The sequence below is a fragment of the Oreochromis niloticus genome, linkage group LG8 (genome assembly GCF_001858045.2).
Source record: "Oreochromis niloticus isolate F11D_XX linkage group LG8, O_niloticus_UMD_NMBU, whole genome shotgun sequence".
NCBI classification, from domain to species: Eukaryota; Metazoa; Chordata; class Actinopteri; order Cichliformes; family Cichlidae; genus Oreochromis; species Oreochromis niloticus.
Window position 1 is genome coordinate 14,240,422 of NC_031973.2, and position 11,917 is coordinate 14,252,338.

Genomic DNA, 11,917 nt, shown 5'->3' on the forward strand with positions numbered 1-11,917 from the left:
CCGGATGACAGAAGGTTGACAGCGCAGTTTAGCAAGAGCTGTGTCTGTCTTACATCACTTGATAGTGCTGCTGATTGACGTACACTCCCTGCTGAGGATTTGTGCTTTTATCTATAAGCTCAGCGCTGAATGTGATTCATAAGGCGGAGGTTTGTCACTGAATTTCCATGAAAGCTTACTCAGTAAATCCCAGAACCATCCCAGCATGAAACTGAAGGAAAACTTTTTATTCTGCAAAGATATAAAGATACAGGACTGAGTAAACCAGTTTTATAGGACAGGCCTCAACTCTTCTCTCCACCTGTTCCAATTTCACCCGTTGAAGCCTGTTGATCACAAATAGTGACACCATGCCTTTGTGAGCCCTGACTGTGGAAATAGACATTTAGTATCAGGAAGTCATGGATTATTTACCATTTATTGTCCTCAAAAGAAGCCCTAACCGCTTCTTGTCATGTTTTTACAGTCGTCTTTCTGTATATAGGACTTCTTTTTTTATTAAAGGTGCAGAAAAATGGCAGTTTTTGCTCCAAAATCAGCAGATTCTGAAGTATTTCTGTAGGACATTTAGAAAAAAAGATTTCTTTTTAATTATGTCCCATATTAGTTATCCTGGATAGGGCTTTAATAGGAAGTCTTTGTTTGTTTTTAATGCAACCGGGTCAGTGTTTGAATGTAACTCACAGAAACCCCCCTCCCAGTCTCCTGGTTTGTAAAATGAATGTAAAATGAATAAAATTAGACCTTTTTATATTAAAAAGAACTCTTTTACAGAACTCATCTGGCTTAAAATCATTGAGAAAGCTCATTACTTATAACATGTACTGTTTGTACTGAGGGATCGGCCTGATTATTGGCAGTAATCACAGTTGTCTCATTCCATACAGAGATATGGAATTATTGTTGTAAGGGTGTTTTCTGTTGGCTGAGTTTACTGCTAAGTGACTTGTTCTTGACCTGTTTCTGGGCTCGTATTCGCAGCCATTAAAGCAGGCCTACAATAAACCCTCTTTGCATTATTTTACACAACAAAGAAAAATAAAATTCCACACAAGTGGGTCAAAATCCGGTCTGGCGGCCTCACGAGTCGGCTGCGATGGAAACAGAAGCGTATGGAAAAACATGTGAAGTGGAGCATGTGTCATCGCCGCGTTTGTGTGAGCAGGATCAAATGTGGGAATGAGCCGATTGCTTCCAATTAAAGCGGGAGCCTTTTGTTTTTCCTCTCCCGACTGTGTCACCGTGTGACTTTCAAAAACTAATTGGTGAACTAGTTTCTCGCGGGTGGGAAGACGCATGGGTGTGAGCGATGAGAAAAGCTCCTTTGAGTCGAGCTTTAGCCCCGTCACGTGAGGAGAGTGAGGAGGAGGGCGAGGAATGTGCACACAAACACACGCTGCAGTTACAAAGTGTGGATTTATCCAGTTTTTTTGTCTTTTTAAAAGGTTTTCCAGAGTCTTTAAATTCATCTTCAACACTCCTTAAACATGAAGGTAGTTTAGATAATCTGTAGTCCCGTTAGGGATGTGACGCAAGACTATGACTTTGTTGTGGTCTGAATGTGTGTTTGTGTGGCATACTGCTGCACTGAGGAACATGAGGGTAAGGAGAGTTAACTTCATTAAGCATCTGTCAGTGGAGGCAGGGTGACGTCACCCTGTCGGTCGGTCCAATACGCCACACTCTGGATCTACTCAGCGTTTCCTCTTCTTGAGCCAATACCTAGAGGGGAGAGTAAAACTTTAATGCCCCAGCAGGGTCAACGGATAGTACAGGAGAGAGAGAAATGGTGAGATTTTAAGGGTTAATTAAAAAAAAAAACCAAAAATGGAAGAAATAAATCTTTATGTACATTTGCACTAATGTAAACATCTAATATGTAATATATGCCTTTATTTGATGCTGTTTAATCATTTTTATCTGCCACACTGCAAACAGGAATATTTGCATTTCTTACTGTTCTAATATCAGATGATACATTAATGGCTAAATTGTTTAAATGCATAATGAATAATTTCGGTGCTCATACACTAACACTTTTTCTTTCTCTAAATGGACCTTGGACTTGCAGCGATGTTTATTTTTTGCTTTGTGGGATTGAAGGATTTGCATGCGTCTTCCACCTGCAATGGGTTCAGCGTGGGTTCAGCGTACGTGTGTACGTGTGTGGATCCCGTTCTCATCACCCACCAGTTCTGTTATCTTTTCATCCTCCCTTCCCCTCGCTAACTGTCTCATCTTTAAAGTCCCCTAGAGCCTGTATGTCTGTAGTTGCTGTTGCAAACTATTGTCCTGCACACAAAAGGCTCGAGTCCACTCCAGTTTTATGCCCATTCATAAAAAGCAGCGGTGCGTAAATAAGGCTTTCCCTCCAGTCCTGAGCTCCCGAAGAGATCAGGCCTCCGTGAGTGATAGCGGAGACATTGATCAAAAGCTAGGCGACGAAGAGCAGCGGGCAGACCGGGTGGGTGGGCAAGAGTGTGTTTGGTTACAAATGAAAGGAGACGTGGGATGGGAAACTTCTTCTCTTGACTCTTCTGTCACCTTCACGAGAGCAGAAAGTGATAAACTGGAGAGGAAATTCACCTCTTAACAAAAAAATTCCAAGAACTAGATTTTAAAATATTATTTTGACAAAATCATAAAACACTGATGTAAAATGTTTGAACGCTCTCCTGTTTTTGCAGAGATGACGCTTTTGCCGTCTGAACCTAAAACTCTGGAGTCCGCCCCCGTCTCCACGACGCCCACCCCCAGCACGGGCTCTGAGGATCCAGAGACGAGGATGCTAGAGAAGAGGTCAAAGGTCATCGAGGAGCTGCTGCAGACAGAGAGGGACTACATCAAAGACCTTCAAATGTGTGTCGAGGAGATCATTGAGCCTCTGCAGCAGAAGCAGGTAAAAGGATGGTAAACATTGTGTTTCCAGTTATGAAGGGACGTAAAGGGAGTTTAGCAAATACAAGATAAAGCAGGTGTGTGTGGGACAGTTGGTGGAGCAATATTCAATTAAAAAAAACAATAATTTTTGCTTTTTTTAACACGTTCTGTCTTCCCGAAGGTGAAGAACGTGGATTACGAGGGGCTCTTTGGCAACATCAGCTCAGTGATTGACCTGTCACAGCGGCTGTTGAATTCACTGCACGAGACAGACTCCATAGGTAAACTGTTATTTAAGAAAAACAAAAAAAGGTTCGACAAAGAGGATCCTTCTTTTCCGTGTTATGCTTTGTACTTTTCTGCTGCTTTAGTTAATCCAAATCTGTCACCTAGTTGAATTTTACCGAATGAGCCTCTGAATACACTTAAAAATCAATCTGCCATCAAGGAGGTAATCTGCGAATGTGCGAGTGCGATTTTTAAGAAGAATTATGTTTCTACAGAAAATCTTTGTGTATTTAATTTTTTTTTTCTTTTAATGAATGGACATCTTCCTGCACAGTTTGCTTTTTATAATGCATTTCTGTACCATTCCCTCTCAGGTAAGGTATTCCTGGACTTCAAGGTAGAATTGGAGGAGGTTTACAAGCTCTACTGCCAAAATCACGATGATGCCATCTCTTTGCTGGAGGCCTACGAGAAAGACGAAAGCATCCAACACCACGTGTTGGAGTGTCTAAAGAGACTGAGGTGAGTCTCACACACACGCACAAAAAGCACCCCTAAAGGTTCACTCTGTAGGTTGAGTTTCAGCCATGTTGCATGGGAGTGACTGAAAACACACATGCTGTGTGAGCATGAAAACACAAAGGCAAGAGTGGGTTCAGTGGAACATTAACCGAGTGTTTGCCGAGTGAGTTCAAGAAGTGGAAAAATGATTGAAACTCTGTTATTACGTTATGTGTTTATTAAAAAAAAACATTTTCATAATATCACCGGGTCATCATACTTGGATTTAAATGAGTTTTATAACTGAAAAGCTGAAAAAGAATACTAAATATACTATGTAATGAATTTTGTATAGTATACGTTGGGGCTTTCCTGTTACTTCACAGCTTGTGGAAGCGATTTCTGAACTTTGAACTGTAGTGCGTAGGCGAGTTATGGAAGTGAAGTTAATTTTCTAGTACATCTGTAAACTAAACAGCTGCTTAATCAGCGAAGACGAGAGAGACGTCTCATTTTTAGTCACTGCTGAAGGGAGTGCTCTGTATGTCTGTAGATCTGAGTTATGTGAAGCAGTTCAAAAATGTGCTCTACCTGGTCTCACCTGTCCAGTTTCAGCATAAGTGACTCAGATACTTGAGTTTACACTGGCGCGTTTCTGTTATGTGTGGTTATTGCTCTAAAGTTAAAGATAAACACGGGTTGTGTTAGGCCGAAGGATGTTAAAGGGAAATAAAGGAGGCTGTGTTTGGAAAACAAAAGGAAAGAGGACATTGTACTGCCTGAACTATGCTCTCTGCTAAGTCCTTGTTGACAACAGGTTGTTAGTGTCCTTTTTTTAAAAACTTGGTAGCCTTCTCTTGGTGTTAGCACTCTTTTTTAAATATGTTGCAACATACAAGGCTTTGAAAAGGTCACGTGTGCTGGCCTGTTCCAGAAACTGCCCGTGGTTGTTGATTGCGCTGAAGTTTTACTGCCAGCCTGGGCATCCGTCCAGGTTTCAAAGAGAATCCACCAAACAAAACCATAACAACGGCGGGTGGAGCTGGCTTCAAAGTCTCATTCGTTTCGATTCGCCCTTTAGTTTTTAATCAGATCGTAAGACAAAGTCAAAGATCTTTATTGTCGTCTCAGCCCTATGGAAGTGAACAGAGACGAAACTAGGGACGCTCCGGGTCCAGGGCCCATAGTGGGATTAACAATACGTTACACTTAAATGCCAGTATTTACAAATATAAGCTACAATATACCAAATATATGTATAATATGTATAGACCAGTATGCAAAATACAAAAATGAACTCTATGGTTTAAGATTTTAACATTCCTGAAGGTTCAGGCTAAAGCTCACGGTGTAAACCTTGTTCTTGTCATTTCTCTATTTCTTTCCATTTATCTTTCAACAGGGCCATTTATCTCGAGTGGTAAGTCTCCATAACGAGTATTGTCCTGATTTCCAGCATGAGAATCATTCTGACAGCATGACTGTCGCTAACTAACCTGTTAAAAGTGATCCGTGTTTGTGTATGTGTGTGTTTTACAACGTGCGATGGCTAAAAAATGAGTGTGGAGGACTTTAAAACCATCTGTCCTTTTAATTATTTCCATTTTCCTTTTCTGGATTGAGCTGGAAAATGGAAAATATTGCGTTGTTTGTGTTTTGCATGCGCATGTGTTTTGTTTACTGTTGCTATGCAGACAAATGTTTATTTCAGTGTCTTTTTTTTAATCCTCTTCTTTCCCGGTGGTTGGATGAAAGAGTTTGATTAAAAAATGATCTAATTATGGAAGCTTGCCTCCACTACTGAAGAAAACCTTTTTTTTTTTCTTCTTTTTTTTGTCATTCAAAAGTCCAAACTTTGGGTTATTATCTCAAAATTTCAACAAAATAACTTAAAAAAAAAAAAAGGTATTATCAGTGGTGGAAATAAGCTTCTATGATCATCTAATGCCATCTCCTGGACTAAAATTGCAGCAGAGTTTTATATTTTTTGACAAAACACTTGAAGTATATTTATGGCCTGCAGGTTGGACAGAATCAGGCTGTAATCAGTGTCATAAGCTTGTGAAATTTGGTGACACCTCACCTAAAAATTGAAGCCGATACCCAGAAAAATGTAGTTCCAGCTGAAAACAACCAAATTAAATGATTAAATTGTTTTCGCTGTCTTAATTCATCCATTCAGGTTTACTTGTGTGAAACATTAGTCCTGTAGATTGCATTAAAGCTAAGTAATTTTTTTCCTCTGCCTCCCCTGCTATGATACCTGCCATCATCAGAGTCCATGTATATGTGGTGATGGTTACACATCATTGGATAGTCCTATCCACATGATCGCCATCATACTGAGACATGTACATGGGAGGAAGCTGTGGCTTATATGCTGAAGTGTAACATGTTCTATTTTTCCTCTTACCCAAACGCTGCTTGTTGTCTCTGCCCTCCCTTTCAGGGGTAAAACGAATTACATCAACCTGGGCTCGTTCTTGATTAAGCCGGTGCAGCGGGTGATGCGTTACCCACTGCTGCTGACGGAGTTGCTTGGGGCCACCCCGGAGAGCCACCACGACCGGGCCCAGCTCACTAAGGCTGTGCAGGCCGTCAAGGACATCAACGTAAACATCAACGAGTACAAGCGCCGAAAAGATCTCGGTAAAGCACCCGGGTGTTAATTAAAATCCACATTTTGGCCTCGCGTATTTCTGGCAAGCTCAAAATGTAGTCACAGGTGTCAGTTTGTTTTGTCTGTGCTTGAGTTGTGCTTATCGGGTTCTTAAATATGCGGTCAGCGCTGGTTTGACGGCTCAAGTTTTCCCTCTGCTGTCCACAGTGGTGAAGTACAGGAAAGGGGACGAAGACACATTCATCGACAAGATCTCCAAGCTGAGCATGCACTCGATTATCAAGAAGTCGAACCGCGTCAGCAGCCACCTGAAGCAACTCACAGGAATTTCACCACAGGTATATTCCCCGCTGTGAGCGGAAGTGTTTGGAGAGAACGTTGCAGATGAGAGCACGCTTGTCTGAAAAATGCTTGATCTAATGTTCTGTGTTTTCCCCAGATTAAAGATGAAGCGTTTGATGAAGCTGAAAAAAGGTTCAGGCTGCAAGAGAGACTCATCAAGTCCTTCATCAGAGACATTTCCCTGTACCTGCAGCATATCAGGGTAGGAGTTCATTACCTTAATAGTAACTGAAGCATTTATTTAATTAGGCAGTGTTTAAAATGATGGTAGGCCATATTTGCATAGTGTTTGACGTATTACCTGAGACATTTTGATAGTAAAATACAATGTCTGCATATCTTTTCTTTTCATATTCTGTATAATAACTGTGAAAATGCACCTGTCATCAGGAATCAGCATCTGTGAAGGTCCTGGCAGCCATCAGTTTCTGTGACATCTACACGGAGCGCAGTGTGCTGGATCCCGACCGATTTCAGAGAGCTCACCGCTACATCAGCGACAAAAAGTTTACAGAATTTGTAAGTGCTCTTCTTCTCCTTACCGTTACTTACACTGTGAAAGCACAACCTCTGATGATACCTTATCTGTCCCCATCATCTGCCGAGCAGAAGGAGCGCACAGAGGCCTTAGTCATCAACCCGCTCACCCAGCTCCTCCTCATGTTTGCCGGGCCCCACAAACTCATCCAGAAGCGCTTCGATAAGCTGCTGGACTACGACAACTGCAAGGAGCGCGCCGATCGCTTTAAAGACAGACGCACCCAGGAAGAGCTGCAGGTGACGCGCAATACTTACGAAGCGCTCAACGCCCAACTTCTGGACGAGCTACCGAAGTTCCACGGCGTGGCAGAAGAGCTTTTTACAGGCTGCGTGAGGGCTTTCGCTCAAGCCCAGAAGGACTTCATGAAGACGACGCTGGGAGAGCTGAAGCCACTCCTACAGGTTGTGAGTGTTTGTTTATGACAGTGTGGGAGGAGCATAAATCTGACTTTTTCTTAATAAAAATACATTTGGGTATCTTTATTGTAAAAAATACAGTTTAAAAGATTTAGATGTGGCTCAGGACTGTGATCGGGCCGTCTAAATGCAGTGTGAGTGTGCGTGGATGTTAGATTTGAATGCACAGAGTAAAGAACTGCATGAATGTGCGTGATGTGAGAAATATGCACTTTGAGTGCTCAGAGTAGAATAGAGTTTGCAATAAATTGAAAAAAAATACCTGACATAGCAAATGTGATACAAATTAACATCATATATCCTGATTAATTAATCATCATAGGGTTAAAAGTGCATTGCAGAAAGGTACTGCATTACATATACCATCTCTGGTCCTAACCTTGTGTTCATCCAATGCTGTTGGGCTGTACTCTGGGCCAGTCATGTTTTAGGAAGTTGCGCATCCTTTGGACACACACCTAGCTACATAATTATATATATTTTTTTTTTAACTCTGATTTTTTTTTCTTTACCTTTATCTCCAGTTTTCTAACAAAGTTGGCACAGGGAGCAACCTGATTTCACAGTTTCAAGAAGAGCACAGTCAAGTCCTCCAGCTTCTTCAGAGCTTTAGCTTCTGCCCAGAGAACCTGCCTCCGGCCACCGCCGCCACAAAAAAGCCCTTTGAGAAGAAAACTCTGGAGAAGCAGACTTCTAAAAAGCAAGTCCAGGGACCTGTGAGTAGAATTATGACATCATTTCATTTCTTATTCAAACAAAACAACAAAGGAGTTTTACCAATGATCTAAACTAATGTCTTTGGCATCCTTTAGCCCAGCCACGTCCCGCAGACAGACGAGCACCGTGCAGAACTTCTGGTGCGCTTTGGCCCTGAGAAACTTTACCAGGCAGATAGGAATTTTAACGCTGCGCAGGATCTGGATGTCTCTATACAAGAGGGAGACCTTGTGGGTGTAATCAAGCAGCAGGACCCCATGGGAAGCCAGAACCGCTGGCTAATTGATAATGGAGGTAGTATTTATTTTTTGTCTACGTTAATTGATATACTCTTCAGCCAAATGTTGCAGCAAAATAATCTTGATATTCTTGTTTTCCAGTCGGCACGGGTTTCGTATACAGCTCCTTCCTCAAACCCTACAACCCACGAAGGAGCCATTCAGACGTCTCCATCGAGAGCCAGTCGTCCAATGAGTCGGGCTACGGCGGCTCCTCCCCTGTTTTCTCCCGCCAGAACAGCAACAGCACGCTGACCTTTAACCAGGAAACGGCCACTGTCAGCTTTACGCAATCCCAGAGCCATTCATCCCCACAGCCGTCGCTGGACTCCGCCTCATCTCGTAAGAGTCACCAGAAAGACATAGCCCAGCCCGACTCTGCCAGTCAGAGCAACTCCATGAACTCTTCACCCCGAAACCCCTCAAACCGCAAGGAGTTTTCAGATCAAACGCACCGAAATACCTCCAGTCACAGAGAAGTAGAGCCTTCTTACCGGCACTCGGGCAGTCACAGAGACTCGTACGACACGAGTTACGGAAGTTCAAGCGGACACAAGGAGGTGTCGGACCTCTCTGAGACAGACTCTTATTCTTCACAACGTGACAATCGCTCACAGCGGTATGGACACACGGACAAAAGCTACAGTTCATATCAGTGGAGAAATGGAGACAGCAGCAATCAGAAGAAACCTGTTTATTCCAGAGAGGAGTACATCGAGCCAGAACCAGAACCAGAACCAGAACAGGAGAGTGAAGTGGACGGACATCAGGTAAGATTTTATTTGCTCAAATGTCTCTATAAATTGATTTATGATGCCAAAAGAGCCGACGTCATTCAGGCGTTACTGGATGTGTAAATAGGCAAATGTTCCAGTTGTATTGGAAAGATCTGCTGCCCCCTAGTGACCAAAAACACTAATGGCATCTCTGACTTGTTCATTTCAGATCTACTATGCCCTCTACTCCTTCACTGCCCGTTGCGCCAATGAACTGAGCATCTCAGCCAATGAGCGACTGCGAATTCTCGAATTCAAGGACATGAACGGCAACAGCGAATGGTGGCTGGGGGAGGCGGGCGGGCGGCGAGGATATGTGCCTTCCAACTATATACGCAAATCCGAATATACATGAACAAATGTTGCGGGGAAGAAATGAGACTGAACTTTAAGAGGCATTAAGAAGGTTTTACTCTGTGAGCAAAGACAGAACAAAGAGACAAGAAAGTGAAGTGTTGTCTGATCAGTGCTGCAAACCGCCCCTGAAAGTCTATATTTATAGACTTTTTCTTTTTTTATTATTATTTTTTTACTTGCTGAAAAACTGCACGCTCCCCAAGCCCCACTCAGTTTCCTGTGGTGGGAAAAAAAACCCTGTGAATTGGAACAAACTTGCCATATTTCTTTTTTGGGGTTTCAGTTACGAGAACAGTCTTTAGGATCAGCTCATTGGGAGATTGCAATGAAAATGTGAATGTTTTTGGTTCAGACTGACTCTTAAAGCATTGAGTGGTATGTGGACAGACTGACCTGACACTGTGTTAACTCCTTTTTTCTTTTTTCCTGCATGTGGTTTGTTCCACCACTGTAGTGGTAACTATGAGATGAATTTATAACATTCAGTTGAATAATCAGTGTTTGAGGCAACGTTTGAAGTGTCTGCAGAGCCATCAGCAGGAGTTTGGGGTGTTGGACTGAAATCAACATTCGTCATATAGTTTACAAGCACTCCTTTTAACTTTTGGGTGAACTGACTCCCTGTAAACTGGTTCTTTAAGAGAACAGGAGAGGGAGACTTGCAGTCTGATTGGACCCTTCTTCACATGCTTCCCATGTATTTTATAGGATATATGATGCTGTATATTGAGATGGTATTGTACCCACTGTAAAGTGATCACTGAATAAAAAACAAACAGCTCAGCTGAAAAAAATGATGACAATGTTTGTTGGTGTTTTTTCTGGTCAGCTTAGGCACAATGGGGTTAGTAAACAGTGGAATTACAGTGTTGTAATCTGTGCTACGTTCCCACAGGCACACAAACAAAACAGCACAGTTCCAAAATGCATAATTATCCTCATAAAGCTATGGATGAGTGGACGCTTGTTTCTGCCTCTGAAAGCAAAAAAATTTTTTTTGCCATCAATAAGTCAGAAATTCAGATCTCAAAATTTTTGTCTAAACTAAATTAATTAATAATAACAATAACTTTATTGATCCAGAGAGGGAAATCAATATGTCTGATTTGGCTCATCTGCTAAATTAATAAAGTTTAATAGAAATCTCAACATTGAAAAAACTAATGTAGACTTTGTAGTTACAGAAGGAGGCATCCGAACCAGCTATTCTGAACTCTGTAAAACTTAAAGGACTGGTTTCCTTCTTCTGATCACTGCAATCAACAGAGATTTATATAAAGCAACAGTGACATATGACATAAAATACAACTCTGGGGCCAGGATGGACCCCCATCAGTCAGGAAATATGAAATTTGAACTTGTCACTGTGTTGCATCATGTCGTCTTTCAACGGTGCTCTGTGTTCATGAATGTAGGACACCAATTGCTGGATTCCTGAAAGCAACATGGTTTGCTACTCCTGTCTGTGTTTTTTTTAATTCACATAAAATAGTATCACATGTGGTAAATTGGCTCTCATCTGTAGAGTTATAAACCATGCCGCTCTAACAGGTGCAGAATGTGGTTTGTTTGAGACATTATCGAAATAACACATCTGGATCGGCTAGAGGGCAACATATGTTCCTCCAAATTCTGTATGTTAAGTATCAATTTGCAATTTCCAGGAAAAAAAGGATATATATGTTTATTTTTTGTTTTTTTAAGAATATCCACCTTTTTCGTGCCTTGCATTTATTTTGCTTATCTGAGCTCACTTTAAAGTTTGATAACTCTGCTATAGTTTATATACTTTTTGTCCACTCGTGTCTTGTGACTGTTATATTGAAAATGGAGAGACAGTGTGACAGAACAAGGGTATGAGTATCTGGACTGGAATTCTTATTTCATCATTCAAACTGGGGAAGATCCTTTCACCACATACTCAGACTTTCTGGGTCTGTGACATAACAAACACTGCAGGTATGCGTCCCTTATAAATTGTGGTTAAATGCAACCACTGCCTCGTTCTCATTCATCATATACTCTTTATTTTAGGAACCCTGATGGAGATCACAAACCCTGGTGTTTTATGAAAAAACTATTGGAACTACTACAAAATTAACAACTGCTTTGAAAGTGATTACTTTCACACAGTAATTACTTTCCACTGTACTTTCACTCAAACACATAAACACAAAAAATATATACTTTTTTTTTTCTCCCAATGTTCCTTAGTTCCAGTTCCACTTGCTCCACCCAAACCGGAGCCCACCCAGTTCTCC

The 11,917-nt window shown here is 41.6% G+C and overlaps 1 protein-coding gene across 5 annotated transcripts in view; it reads left to right on the forward strand.

Moving 5' to 3' along the window:
- The window catches only part of dnmbp (dynamin binding protein), a 48,848-nt gene extending 38,395 nt beyond the window's left edge, over nucleotides 1–10,453 (forward strand). For 3 of the 5 annotated variants that reach the window (XM_005471272.4, XM_025909675.1, XM_005471274.4), the window contains 13 exons: nucleotides 2,688–2,899; nucleotides 3,062–3,161; nucleotides 3,483–3,630; nucleotides 5,012–5,029; nucleotides 6,059–6,258; nucleotides 6,437–6,567; nucleotides 6,669–6,773; nucleotides 6,962–7,090; nucleotides 7,181–7,516; nucleotides 8,053–8,244; nucleotides 8,341–8,539; nucleotides 8,626–9,293; nucleotides 9,469–10,453. In XM_005471272.4, coding sequence (XP_005471329.1) covers nucleotides 2,688–2,899; nucleotides 3,062–3,161; nucleotides 3,483–3,630; nucleotides 5,012–5,029; nucleotides 6,059–6,258; nucleotides 6,437–6,567; nucleotides 6,669–6,773; nucleotides 6,962–7,090; nucleotides 7,181–7,516; nucleotides 8,053–8,244; nucleotides 8,341–8,539; nucleotides 8,626–9,293; nucleotides 9,469–9,654 — 2,624 coding nt within the window. In that variant the 3' untranslated portion in view covers nucleotides 9,655–10,453. The remainder of the gene's footprint in view (nucleotides 1–2,687; nucleotides 2,900–3,061; nucleotides 3,162–3,482; nucleotides 3,631–5,011; nucleotides 5,030–6,058; nucleotides 6,259–6,436; nucleotides 6,568–6,668; nucleotides 6,774–6,961; nucleotides 7,091–7,180; nucleotides 7,517–8,052; nucleotides 8,245–8,340; nucleotides 8,540–8,625; nucleotides 9,294–9,468) is intronic. The other 2 variants (XM_005471273.4, XM_013269446.3) reach the window with 2 other exon arrangements.
- Nucleotides 10,454–11,917: the final 1,464 nt, after the last annotated feature.